The 15,117-nt window shown below is 33.3% G+C and overlaps 1 protein-coding gene across 1 annotated transcript in view; it reads left to right on the top strand.

The window, feature by feature from the left end:
• Window positions 1-15,117, top strand: part of LOC124367842 (G-protein coupled receptor Mth2-like) — a 128,879-nt gene that overhangs the window by 30,341 nt on the left and 83,421 nt on the right. The window contains exon 2 of the mRNA XM_046824996.1: window positions 1,693-2,468. Within this exon, the coding sequence (XP_046680952.1) occupies window positions 1,693-2,468 (776 nt within the window). The remainder of the gene's footprint in view (window positions 1-1,692; window positions 2,469-15,117) is intronic.

Genomic DNA, 15,117 nt, shown 5'->3' with positions numbered 1-15,117 from the left:
TTCATCAATTTAATGTAATATTAATTTAACTAGTTGTACAACAGATTTTAACATGTCTGATAACTCTTACAGTTATATTTGATGTATAATGCTGAATAAAGAGCAACTTATAAGAACTTCTGCTCAAACGTTTAAAATGAAATCGAAGGAAATTTTTGTAAACTTCAAATAAAATAATTAATATTGCATATTTATTTCTATCTTGTGAAAAATTGCTAACAATGATTTTAATTATTTTAACCAATGTTTTACACAATAAAAAAAAGATTTGTAAGTCCTGTTGAGTAATGAGCTACGAATTCTTGCAATGACTCTTTGATCTAGTAATTACAATAAAATTGTAGAAAACGCTTCCCATGTAAAAAAATTACTTAACATTGAAACATTGTAGAGAATTTATATAAGGTTAAAATAAAATAATTTAATAATACTGCAGCATTTTTTTTTTTATTTAATGATTATATGTTATCAAGAAAATCTGTAATATTATTGGAGTCATTGATAAAAAATAAGTACTTGCAATAATTAAAGAGTTTCACAATGTATAGGAGAAAAATAAGATTACTACTATGTTATTATGAGTATAATGCATTGTGGTCTATTGATTGTATAAATTATTGCATCACAGTAACTAACATGATGCACAGCTAGTAACCGCATGTATTTAAATACTTGGTCTTGAAATCACACGGTGAAAGAAGCTCCCAAAATTAAATATGTATTCATCCCATAAACATCCTATGATTCTACCTTAATACTATATGAAATTATTTAATATAGTAGCCTCGAAATGGCATTCTTCAAATCTTTTTTTACCATCCGTCTGCCTGTCCCTCTGCTTGTAACTTTGAATAAAATAGTCCTAGAGGCTAATTTGGTATTATTAGGGTTTGTCTTGATCCAAGGAAGAACCTTATCGATTTTAAGGTCAGAAGGTCAAAGAACAGATTGTTCTTCTGCAGTCTGTGCGCTACATCTTTCGTTATGTTCTGTTGGGTATAAACCGATACCCCATTGAATCCGTGTATTGTAAGTGCCTATGTTCCACTTCCACTTATGTTCGAGCAGTCTAAGAAGTTGGACTTAAGAGTCTGAGTAGAGATAGCGCAGGTTCGAATCCTGTCTGTGACCCTTGCACTTTTTATCAATAATATCGACCTTGTACTGTATCGACTCCCCCCCTTATTCTGTTGATAAGATTCTCTCATAGGCCAGTGGGCCATAAGCTCGGGCAGAATAAGGCTTTAAAGAGAATCGGCTTCTCCTCAAAAATTTGCTGCTATTGCTTTTATGATTTCAGAGGTACAGACTATTTTTCTTGTCCTAAAGGTGTTGTTTCCGGTATTGTTTGCTAAAATAGGTTATACATAATACGTTTGTCTAAAGTCATATCATATTTGTTGTATCACTATAGTTGCTATTACTGATTACTGTACATATGATATTGTAACATTACTAAGTTATCTATTTTCTCTATCTTGGAAATATTAATCAATGATAATTTTATCTAAATTTGCTAGGATTAGCCTCAAAGCAATTGCGGGGAGTGTCTGAGTAACACTTTAGTAATCATTTTTGTAAAATTCATCTTGAAATACACTAATTACATTTTTAATTGAATCTTCGTTCGAAAACTGACTGTAGAAGATACGTTGGAATGACCGATTAACGCTCATGAAAACCTTGTTTCAGGGAAACGTCGGTGCCAGCGGCAGGGTGGTGTTTGGGGTTGTTCGTGGTCTTCGAGCTCTTCGTCGCCTTCTGGATCTCGTTCTACATCATCTGCCCACAATGTTGGCCCTTTCCTCAGAAATGGGAGCCTCCCAGCTCAACCGATCTAACCGATCCACACTGCCCCGTGCCTCCGTGTGTCCGCAAGTGCTGCCCCCTGGGAGAGCAACTGGTGAAGGAGCCGCCGAACACACTCTGCAAACCCACCAACAGTTCAAAGTTCAGCCTGGAGTCTGTACCAATCTGGGAGAATAACAATATAAAGGAGCATTTGGTAGCAACAGACTATAGTGGTTTCCAGATCATCAACTACGGACTCTGCCCCTTTGGCTCGTACGTGCTGGATTCCTCCTACGAGGAAGACAGGAACGCCCTGTTGGCCAACGGTTCCCTCGTCATGTTTAAGTCAAAGGAGGCCGTGGACCACAAAGATTACTGCATCGACACCTTCAAAGGGAAAGAGGGAACCTACGTATTCCGCTGTTTCCCAGATCAGGTGACAGGTGGGATGACGGAAATGGAGAAGATGGTGTTCCCCGTGTCTCTCACTATCTCTATCCCGTTCCTCCTGGCCACGGTTTTCGTGTACCTCCTGCTCCCAGAGCTAAAGAACCTGCACGGCAAGAGTCTCATCTGTCACGTGTCCAGCCTCAGCATAGCCTACATCTTTCTGGCTTTGATGCAGAGCAACTTTCTCTACATGAACGTTAAACAGCCAACTCTCTGTGTGTTTTGTGGTGAGTCTTAAGCGTAATAATTTATCTTTATCCACCAATCATCTATTTGTCTTTTAATCATTCACAGTTGACTTTGGACTTTGGAACAGTGAAGAACAAGTCATATAAAAGTATTTAAAATACCCTTAGGTTTAACCAAGTTAGGTTTAAAGGTTTCGACCAAAACACGAAACCAGTGAAGCAGCCATTGTTCTGTTCTAATCGCATCGTCATACCAAAACAAATTGCCAAACTTTCAACGCACCTGAAACAAGATTTAGCATTTAGCACAAGAAATTGAGAAAAGTCTAATTGTACTCAGTCCTAAAAATACCTTTGCGCTTGTTTGATGACAGGATATTCCAGATGGGTAAGGCAGGGGGTTGGTGGTGGATGAAATTTCATGTTACATCCACCGTAAGGAGAGCTAGAGGGCACACTATACCTTTTCTTGTAAGTTTGAAAGAAGGGGAGGTTAGCTCTGAACCAGCCTCTCCAGTCAAAGCAGGTGGGACAGTTAGTACTCATTTACATGGCAGCAGCAGCCTGTAACAATAACGGAGCTTTACCCACTCCAACAGTCATTCTTTGCAGTAACCCAAACCGTACCTTTTTACCCCAATATCTCTACCAAGGACTTAGCCAGCGAGGGGGCTCAATGGGTCCGGCCTCCTCCCAAATATTCAAGGTTTTCAATTATGTTTTTTAGTAAACCATTATTATTATTTAAATAATTCAGTATTACTAACATGTACTGCTAAAAGATCGTTCTCAACAAAGAAACGGGTCAAGACCTATGTAAGGAACAAAATGGGGCCTTAATCTCTGTCCACTACGGAAAAAATGTCAGTTGTCTGGAACCCCCCAAAAATCTTTCCTGAATCCGTTCTTGGTCTCAACATTTGCGGTTAGTGATGTACCACTCCTGGACATCCGTTCCTAGGGTTGTCCAGATGTAAGTGACATCGGTTTCTGCAGTACTCAATGTAGGTTCAACTTGAAGGTTAATCCAACAAGAAGTGAACCTTTCTTCCAGAAGTCCAGGGCTGGAACAATAATAGTTTACAATTGTAAAAATATGCGATTTTCGTTTATGTTGGTTGTATTGTATCTCCAATATAATCATATTAATTTACAAACTCTATTAAACCATGTAGCAGTGTAACAGAACTATATAATAGCATAGACATATAGTATGAAGCTACACCATAAACATGTTGCTCTTTGGATTTTCCATTATTTATAGCTTCTCTAACGCGTCTATAAACTATAAACGCCAGCAGTTAATACATAACGTCGGGCAAAAACGGAATAAATTCATTCCTGAAATTGCACAGGACGATTGTGTACCTCAATATAACTTACAATTTAACTTCAATAATTTACTTACTGATAAATCATATCACAGAATACTAAGATCCATTCCATTTCACAAAGCGTCTCCCATGTTAAGTAAAAATCCTCATATATGGGATTTAGGGTTAATTGTAAGGCAGGGCCTTATGGCCCAAAATTCGCCCTTTTGTATGTATATATGATACAAATAAAGTCATTTTAATTTGAATATATGGAACTAAAGATTTTAATTTTCCTTAGAATTCTTAATAACCAATGTTTTAAGCGCACAAAACTGTTTTTGAATAAAACTACATTAGTTTGTTCACATGGGGCTCATCATATCTACATAAATCGATCAACTCTTTTTCAAAATTCGATGTTTAATCTTGCAAGAAAATCATACGGACCTTCTTTTGTCGAGCTTCACATGAAAATAATGCTTGCTAATTATTGGAAACTAATTCTTCAGTTCTCTCGTGTAGTTTTTATGCCCGCTTAGAAAATATGGTGTTTGTAACTGTACAAACTGCATGAAAATGCGATAACTTGAAATTCGGTGATCTGTCAAACTTGTAAAAACCTTGTAAAAAAAGTCTATGATTTATTACAAAGTATTAATTTATCCCTAGAATACACTTTACAGATCTGCCCATTATTTATACAGATAACTTGAGAAAATATAAATAAGACCACTTCTTCATTACTTCGTGTAAACTTTTAGATGTGTGTGTGTGTTTTTTTTTCTTAACTTTGAAAGCTTAGTATTTCGTATTTTTTCAGTGATATTATCAAAAGCTTATATCAAAGCAATATATTATTTCTTATATTTGTTTATATTTTATTTATATATATTAATTATTTTATATTTTTTTAATTTTATATATATGTAATATTTTATATATTATATTCAAATATTATTATTTAAATAATATTAATTTAATAATATTTTAAATATTAAAATATTATTTTTAAATTTTTTTTTATTTAATATATTTTATTTCATATTTAACCAGAAAATACTGAATTATATATACAAACCAATTGCCGTGTTTAGCCTGGATAATCATAAGTACAGGGATCTTCCGTTCGTCCTCTGGGTTTTCAGTAGGACGACTCACGCGTACGGATTTTACAAGAAATTTACACAGCCAATAAATCCTGCTCAGGCAAGTTGCGTTAAAGTTAGCGTTAATTAGTTAGGTTTGAAGAACAAAATGAAGGCCTTTTCGCAGAAGGACTCCACTCTCAATGTTCGACCCGCGCCAACTTGAGAACCGGAATTCCCAGACTAGTGTACCTTCCACAGAAGTCATCATTGATGCAAGAAGTGCTCTAATCGACCTCGTGTCTAGTAGCAGAGTCGCATAGCAAGACCAGACTGGCCAGTTTCCATTCATTACCAGGCGCAAAGTAAAAATAAACACATTCGAGATAATAGAGATAAAATTCTAAAATTATTAATTTAACACGTACAAATATTCAAAGGTACAAAAATATTAATCTGTGGATGATCGATCCAAATTGTACTAATGAAGTGTGATGTTTAAAATATTGTGCCTTATTAAATAAAATACTATACCAAAATAAATAGTGATTAAGTTAAGAATGAAATAATGAGTTCGCTAAATAAAATATTTACTTTCTGTAACAGGTATTTATTTATTTATACATGTTATATTTGTCTATTTCATACCTCCTTCAGTAATTTGTAACATATTTGCAAAGCTTTAAATTTATAAAAATATAATTAACCTTTTGAGTGCCGCTGGTATTTCCCCAAGTCAATCCATAAAGTGCGGGGATGGTTTTTTGCATATTTGTAAGCTTTTTGGGAAAATAGCTGTTGTAAAATAACCATCCAACAGATTTTCATAATTTTTTTTAGCTGTTTTTCTTAATGAAATGGAGAATATGAGACATATCGTTAAAAATAGAAAATTCTGTATAAAAATAATTACAAAAAATGTTAGTTTTTACAAAACATATTTTACTTTTTTATAAAATATTAAGTTTGAACCTTAATTTGAGTGTATACGGTATTTTTTTAAGATTTTTCCCTTTATACCATGATAAAGGCCATAAAATTCTAAATAAAACTCTTTCGTACCGTCAAAATTAGCGGCGCTGAGGCGAACTCAAAAGGAATTATGTTATACCATTTCCTTGTCTCTGCTGAGATATTGGAACCAAAATTTGTAATACTGGAACAAAGTATACGAAGTTCAGCAGACTAATTTCCACATATAAATTTTGAAAAATATCTAAAGGAGTTTATAGCAGTCTGAAGAGTAAAGAAAGAATCATGTGTCGGATTCCAAGACGATAACGGAACTAAAAGCGCTAAGTGGCCACAAGAGAAAGTGCTAATAAACATTTGCGGTCCGAAGACTTAGCCTTGGGGGACACCAGACCTTACTCAGACTACCAGTTTGGTTCCACTACTAGTCTTCTCATAACAAACTATTAGGATCAATCCTGATGATAACATATTTAACAATAACAATATACTATTTGGAAACCTAAACTATTCCATGGCTTTTCACAGAATATCGTACTTCTTATAGTAAACCGAACTCGAAAACTGTCCTTAACTTTAATTACCCGTATATCAGTGACAACCTTTTCTTCCAGACCGATCATTATATCTCTACAATGTGTTTTTAATCATAATTAGAATTGAGTAAAATATATAATAGTAATATAAATAAACGAATATAAGCTTCACTTCCTAATGAACTAAAATGTTTAAAGAACTTTTTTGACTAGTGAAACTAACTTTTTAGATTTTACGTTCAAGACTTTATCGAAATAAACTTTGAACTTAAAATTGTAACATTGCAGCTTACGATTTAGAGTTTAAAAGTCCTATTCAAATAAAGAGGCAAATGTTAAAGTGAATAAAACGAGATAAAATATATATTTACAGAATGTTCAATTACAAATTGAATCGAATTGATTTATATTCGATTAAATTAGGCCCCGATAAAAAAGTACTAGTTATCACCAGGATCCTATTATACAATGCATTACTATATTAATAGAAACAAGAGTTCTAATCATAATTTAATGTTATTGTAGACATATTTTATAACTGGTGGTACTACTACAGTGGGGTATTTAACTAGGTGCCCTCATTAATTGATAAAAAAGAAACAGCACAAAACATTTTTAGCATTCAGACTATGATTACCAGGTCTTTTTCGTTTAAGGGCCAGCACCTTACAAACATACTATACCTGACTGACAGTGCATTTAATAGTTTTTTTTGTGTGTTATTAATTCGCAGGGCAGTAGTTTCAGGTACTACTTCTAGTATAAACTCGTCTTATCTTATCAGTGATAAACGTGCGCCGCTTATCTTTTGCCTGTAATGAAACCTGCGTTATAAGTTATACTTAGTTTTCTTGTTCAATAAAGCGTGGTGAGTTGATCTGGGCTTCGACTTTGCAAGCTCGAGTTAATTTTTTTTTTTCTAAAAGAGCAAGCAGCGCAAAGCGCTGCGCAGCGTTCAAGCATCGCGTGATCTGAGTTTTTAAATAGGCAAGCTATGGTCTTTTGTGCTGGCCCTTAAACGAAAAAGACCCTGATTACCTACTTAAACTGTACAATTATGTAATACAATAATAATTTATTCAACCTTAATAATTTATGTGTTAAACTGCTGCATATAATGGTGGTGCAATAAAATCTGACACTTTTTAAACAGCTGTTTCTCCGCCGTTGTTAAGTTTAGAGCCTTGATTGTTGCAACAATTAAAAACACAGCTGATGCTATTTCAGTAATATTGGAACAGTGGACAGGTCAACATTGTTTTTTGTTATGGGGGGTTTCTTTAAAAATAATGATTCTGTGACTGCTACGGTTATTTCGTAACACATTCCGGTTCCTTGTCACGGAGCTGTTCCTTGTAGGAATATTATTGAAAGGTGGGTGAACAATTTCAGAAATTGTGCTTCTGCATTAAAAGCGAAACTACCCGGTAGGCCTAGATCTGTAGGTTCTCCAGTCAATGTAGAAAATGTGTATGTATCTGTTATCCAAAGCCCAACGTTTTGGCGGTGTCACACAGCCTGCCCGGTCTCCGGATATCAGCTGCTTGCGAATTTAGATTGTGGGACTTCCTCAAGAGCAAAGTTTTTGTTGCGAAACCTCACACCATTGCCGATTGCAAGAACTGCATAAGAAATGAGGTTGCTGCAATACCAATGACCATGGTACGCCGAGTAATGGCAAATTTTCAGAAAAGATGACTGACATGTGTGGGTGTTGGTGGGGAACATTTACATGACGTAAAAAAAAAATGGCATAAATATGTAAATGATTAGAGTAATAAATTTAAAGTATTATTACTTGTCAAGAAATGTTAGCTGAAAAATTATCAATAGATCCTGGACCACACTGTTGATCCCGATTGAGTATTACTGTATTAATAATAATAATCCTCCTCCCCTCTCTCTCTCCTCTCTCTTCTCTCTTTCTCTCTCGTACAAGGTTAAAGCATATAAGGTTGCTGGCACGAGGAGCGAACTTGGATAGGTCAATGATTCAGAACTAACTTTATTAGTATGGTAATCCGTATGGTTTATTGTAATTATAAGTTCCTTTAATTTTAAACCGCTTTGACAAATTAGTGTAAGTTACGCGTAATAGTTTGATATCAGGGACACTACGGCGATGGATGCCATTATTATTTTTCAATTCCATTACAATACTACCTATTATTTATCAACATTCACAGCAGGTTACTTTTCGTTAAAATTGTCTTCCTCTATGTTTTTCGTATACTGGTGGTGTTTGTTGTTTAAGATGGCAGCGGGTGTTGGTAAATAAACCGCTATTTTTGTAACATATGTAAGTAACTTGATTTATTTCTCTACACAGTGCCCAGAACGAGTACACTCACACAGTAGAAAAGTAAATAGGTCGAAAGCTAGTAAAAACCATAGTGATTGCAAATAAATAGTAAAAATAATAATTAATAAATAAATAGTACGAATAAAACTTGTTACACATCCTTATCAAGCATAAAACCTAAAATTAAAAAGATTTGACATTGAATCATGTATTTATTAAATAATCGAGCTCCACGACTTGGAGGTGACCAGCTCTGTGAAGAAATAAGCGATCCTTATTAATACGCCGTAGGAAGTAATGAAAGATGTTTTATCGAACATTCAATAAAACAGATCATATCATACTTAAATTCTATGTAGCAAAAATATCTTTTGAATAGCTTTCTCACGTAAGGAGTTGAACCTTACAAACTTACCTGTACAATACATTTAACACTTTGACTACTAAGTGCTTCAGTATCTAATCCTCTCAGTATTATATCGGATTGCTACTGCCAGCTTTGGTAGTACTTATTGGTAAGAATAAACCATTTGAGCAAATGTATTGTACTGTTACATAAATGACCACATACTAATTGACAAGATATTAATTTTGTGGCATTCCAAGTAAATAATACAAGCATTATGTTGCAAAACATTATGAAAATCCTAAAAAAAGAAATAAAAACCAATACAATACTCATAAAGTATTGAATTAATCAATACGCGCCTAATATAAGGCAGCAAACAATATTAATTGAGTGCCTCAATGTTTAATTTTTAAACTTTATTATCTCTTTCCTGACTAATTGATACTCTTATTGCAAATTTAAAGAAATGTCTAATCAGGCTTGTTTGGTGTTAGAGGCCTTCAATTTTCAATTTTTAAAAACTCCAAGTTATGTATAGGTTTGTACACAATTTTGTCAATAAATATTCTTTATTAGTAGATTTATTAGTAGAACTTTATGTTATAATATAATAAAGCTTTTGTTTTATTTGAGTTTTAAGTTATCGATTTGCTGACCAGTCACCAATGTAGCAAATTTAGGCGTGTTGTCATTCTGTTTACAAGCATTTCTATTTCTTGTAAACTAAAGTTTCTCGTGAAAATTGTAATTAAATAAGCGTTCGTGTGGTTGAAATTTGTAATTACAAATTATAACCACTACTATAAAGACGCCGAGTTTAATAATGTCGTATACATTAAATTACAGAATATAATAAATAATGTAAATGCATAACGAGGAATAATAGTCTGGTCTGTACGCATCTACTAAATAATAAGTGCACAAATAATAAATATAAATACACAAACACATTTTGTGTCATGCACTTGCAACATTCACATCATATAATAATACCATGGACAAAACATGAAATGATAGCAAAGAAATGTAGAATTACTTGGAAATAATTCACAATAATTATATGACTACATATTATTCTCCAAGTATTACTACAGGACAATTACAAGGTAAATGATATAACATTTTAAAGAAGATTAAGTGTGAAAACTAAAACATCAATTACTTACTGATAGATTTTGAATATATTTGACACGATGAGTGGGCTTAATTAATTTAAACCATATTCAAAATATGCATACATTAAAAATAATTAATATAACTTTAAACGCTAAAACTCTGGTATATTAACAGAGAAGTATGCTTAGAGCCAGGAAAACCAGTTTTGTATTATTTATATATTTTAGAAAGTCTGCATACCCTGAGATAAAAGCAGTGAGTTTAGCAACATCATGTCCCTGTTCCTTGTTGATAGTGAACGTCCAGCTCTAGAGGATAAATTTGCTGTCATGATCAGTAAAAAAGTTAAAACTTTTAGTAAAAATTGATCTTATAAATATATCGGCAAAGTTCATTGCCCAGCTTGGTGCACCATTTCGTTTCAATATGGCAGACCTTCAGTTCAAACTTAAAATAGATTCTCAATTTATGGGCCTAGAAGAAAATTTACGTTTGCACAAATGTGACTGATCTACTTTATCTACAAAATCTACTTACTTCACAGTGAAGCACAAAACTTAAATAGAACAAAATATAAATAGTGGTAGAACAAATCTGTGTTTTACATGTGGTGATTCCCCAGGTACTTATGTTTGATAACAAATCATTATCAACAGGCTTCGGTTGGGTAGAGACACATACTGAGTTAGTTTACAAATTCATCTGAATTGAATTTCGAGTTTAGCTCCAGTTCACCTTCCTTTTAGTGCAGCGTCGGGTATCTTCCTACCATCAGGTGTATCAGCCTTCCTGCCATAAATACGTTATGTATAGAAAATTCTCCTATTCTACTATTTTCTCGTTGCCATCGTTGTTACCTATACGACTAATATAAAATATATTCGCTAACGCTCAGCCAAATCCCATGAAGTGACATGCTCCAGCATCGGAATCAGTGTTCCTCGTCTGGAAATGAAGATTTATTCACAATTGCAAGTCTATAGGTCAATTCGTTTTCGAGATATCGTGCTGGCGGACAAAAGGATATACAGACAAAAATTATTTTTATTGAACCCCACGAGTAATAGGCTTCGCTGAAGCTCAGCCAGTTAAAATAATTAAATCCGTAGGACAGATGCAAGATGGATAGGCAGTCCATAAATCCTATTTCAGTACTAATGTACATAAAACTTATATTGGCCCATACTGTTGCATTTGTTTCTAACTTCAGATGCTCCAAAAATCATTTAACCGTTACTTGTTTAATTAGTTATATTTTATGTAATAGCCTATTTATTACCATAGAACCTGAATTTTTTGCTAAAAATTTTCTAGACTCTTGTTGTTTAGTTGTGAATCAGAGAACTATAAATAGTTAGAAACCGGTCGTGTAGAAACTAGAAACTTGATACATAGGCTACTTTGATCCAAAGCAGACCTCTATAGATTTAGGGGTCAAGGGTCAATGGACATCAAAGTGTCCCTTACAATCAGTTGCAGTTGTTCGGTTAAAACTTTCGTAGCCTTTGGTCAGGTCCTTGACACTTATTTGTTTCGGTTTATTGATTTGAGCTTAAGTTTTTTTTGTTTCATCTATTTTTTGTAACCGTCTAAATAAATCTAGACTAATTTGTTTCGTATATCTTTATGCAATGCCTAAGGCGGAAAACAAACGTGCCAGTGTAGGTCTGATATTTGAAATAAAAACTGTTATAAAATATATAATAGAGTAGTTTTATCTATTTATCAGGGCATATCGATTATGATATAAGTGCCTCTAGTGCCTGGTCGTCTGTAAACAGATATCCACAGAACATTTTTTATCATCTTCTAATTAGTGTAGTGCCTGCATTTTTGTGAATACACAACACGCCATACATTACTGAAGAAATGTAGTATCCCAGTGAGCGGCAGGCGTTCTGCATTAAAACTAATAAACGACTAATTCAAATGGTGTTTTATCGTTAGTTAAGTTAAATTACGAAATATATATTTAATTAAAGGAATGAAGTTGTTGATTGTATACTTGAATGTTACAATAATATTAATTCATTTTATAAGTACGAAACTAATGTTGATATTCTACATAAAATAATTGAGTTGCACAACGTGCATGCCCTTAAGGTGCAATAAACATGATATTTTGGATATTTTATTAACAGTAATTGAAGTTAATTTTTATTTTATTAAGCTTGAAAATGATATTTTGAAAACCATGTTATTTATGATCAAACACAAACACCCTAATGTATGTATTTTTTCTATAACTATAAAAACATTGCATTGTATTTAACCTATACATATATCTATTTCTGAGCCTACTGTTATTTTGTCAGCTTGGGACAAATTATATATTAGAATATTGTATTCTCAAATTCTTATTAATAGAAATAAAATTATTTGTGTTTAATTTTAATGCATATGAATAATTCATACATCCATATATAAACATCCAACCGCGACAGATTTGGATTTAACCTTCATGAATAAAACACTATAAAACTAGCTCAATCTTAAAGTGGCAACAATTAAATTTATTTATCTACTTTTCTTGAGATTATATAACTATTATTTATATGTCTTACGGTCGGTTTTAAGTGTACGAAGCTAGTAAAAATATTATCTGAAAATAATATTATCGCTTCATATTATTAACCCTTTTAATACCCTCCCATTTCGACCCAGACCAAAAATAGCTTGGCTGACGATTGATTTATTTCTTAGGAGGAATTGTCATTTGTATTTTCAAAAACCCCTTCTGTCGAATTAAAAAAATCCTAGGCGATGTGCTTATAAAGTGCCTACTGGCTCTCAACTCCTAAATTATTTTTTCTGTCAGACTTTTTATTTTGTATAGGGCGAGGTCTCGTGACGTCACAAAGTAACCTGAACCGTAACACGGCGCGAACATTTTAAATTAGCGACCACTTCGTTCAAATTTGGCTTCAGGAATGACGTAAAAGGATGTAAAATTACTGCTTAGAATTAAGTTACGACGTTGATTTTAGGTATCACTAAACTGTAGACGAGTATATTAATTATCATAAAAATCAAAAAATCACTTTCGGTCGGAAAATACACCTGAAAAACTCTACTGACTAAGAACTTCAAACTACTTTGGACTTCAGTGATTGAGGTGAACGTGGTATTTCCGATTGAGTTAGGACGAGGATTTTTTGTTATCATTAAACTGTACCACTGTACACGAGTATCTATATAATTATCGAGAAAAAAATATAAAAAATCACTTCCGGTCGAAAAATACCGAGGAAAAGCTCTTCTGATTCAGATTTTGACGATTTTGGATTTCAATGGTTGAGTCGTTGAGATAAAAGTGGTACATAGAATTATGTTAGGACATTGATTTTAGGTAGGCCTATCAATTGAACGCCGACTAATCTTTATAAATAAAAATGAATCGCAAAATGTGTTGGTAAGCGCAAATCTCGAGAACGGCTGGATCAATTCCGGTTAATTCTTTTTGCAAAATGTTCATTGAAATCCGAGAAGGTTTTTTATAAAGAAAAGGTTAAGAAAAGTTGCCTGGAATATTTGGAATTCAGAAAAAAATTTGGTTTTTGCGTTTCATAATTTAAATTAAACTGGCTCTAAACAGCTGTTGACAGCTATAGGCTAGTTCGACAAACTTTCTGAAAACATCTGTTTACATTTAAATTTTATCAATAATAAGTAAGCAGTGCTTGATCTGTAGTGTAATGCAAATAGTAAATAAAACATTAATATATAAAGTTTACTCCAGATTGCGCCAGTGACGAATTAAAATAACCTAATGCATTAAATACTGTTATAAAACTAACCTTAATGAACAAATTTTTCCACATAAATTACTTAACTGGTGGGCTTCCTTGACATTACGATATTACATTGTAGCAATGGCTTATGGAAAACACAGAGAAATGACTACTAACTTGCCTCAACGATTTATTCTTTCCCTGGCTACAGTTAAACAGTGTAACGCAAAACTTTAATAATGATTATTTTGGAATGTTGCCTAACCTTAATAAGGATTCCCCCTTTATACCGAAAGTACATAAGAAGTACGTAGGACTTCCCCCCTAGGTCGTAATAGGCTTTTTCAGTCCTACATATGTGTGTATTTTCTTCTTCAGAACAAGGCAAACTCAACATGTCAACACGATTTTGACCAAAATAGATTTCCGAGAACTAGATAATCGAACGTATGTAGTATTTTGCTCGAGGTAATATGGCAAGCTAAACTGTGACATAGTAGGTGAAGTGAATTGAAAACGGTCTTAAGTAGGTACTTTTTAACCAAAGTAGGCATATCGGTCCTTCGTAAGAATATATATATTCTTCTTCGTCAGAACAACAAGGCAAACTCTACTCTGGTACTGGTAATATCTTAGATCTGAAATATATGACCACTGGAAATATACGCTTTTTGACAGAAGTAAGTTCCCGATACTTGTGTGATCTGAGATTTGTGTTTTCGTTATCAGGATGACAAGGCAGATTCAGCTGTGACGTTATGTATATAATTAGTTTGAACCAGAAATTGCTCCTTCACGTGCCAATTATGATATAATAATTAAGTTAAACTCTGATACTATTTACCATGTACTTAAATAATATCTACCTGATGTATGCCTACTTACGTTTTAAAATTTGTATAGGACTCCCATCATAATACATCATAATTGCTTTTACTAAGTAATTTAAGGACTTAGGTTCTAAAGATTGCGTGCGAAACCGCGGTTAACAGCTATAGTACCTATATAATTATCGAAGAAAAAATTGAAAAAATTACTTCCGGTCTGATAATACACCAGAAAAACTGATTTTTTTTTGTGTGATAAAGTTCCGACTAATTTGGATTTCACTGAATGAGGTATTATTTCATTTTCCTTATGATATTCCGATCGGAAGTGATTTTTTTGTTTGTTTTTTCTCGATAATTATATAGGTATTAGTCGGCGTTGAATTAATAGGCCTACCTAAAATCAACGTCCTAAAATAATTGTATCACTTTTACCTCAACCACTCAACCAGTG

This window comes from Homalodisca vitripennis, chromosome 8 (assembly GCF_021130785.1).
Source record: "Homalodisca vitripennis isolate AUS2020 chromosome 8, UT_GWSS_2.1, whole genome shotgun sequence".
NCBI classification, from domain to species: Eukaryota; Metazoa; Arthropoda; class Insecta; order Hemiptera; family Cicadellidae; genus Homalodisca; species Homalodisca vitripennis.
Note: the sequence above shows the minus strand (reverse complement) of the source record. Positions and strands in the feature narration are given on the sequence as shown.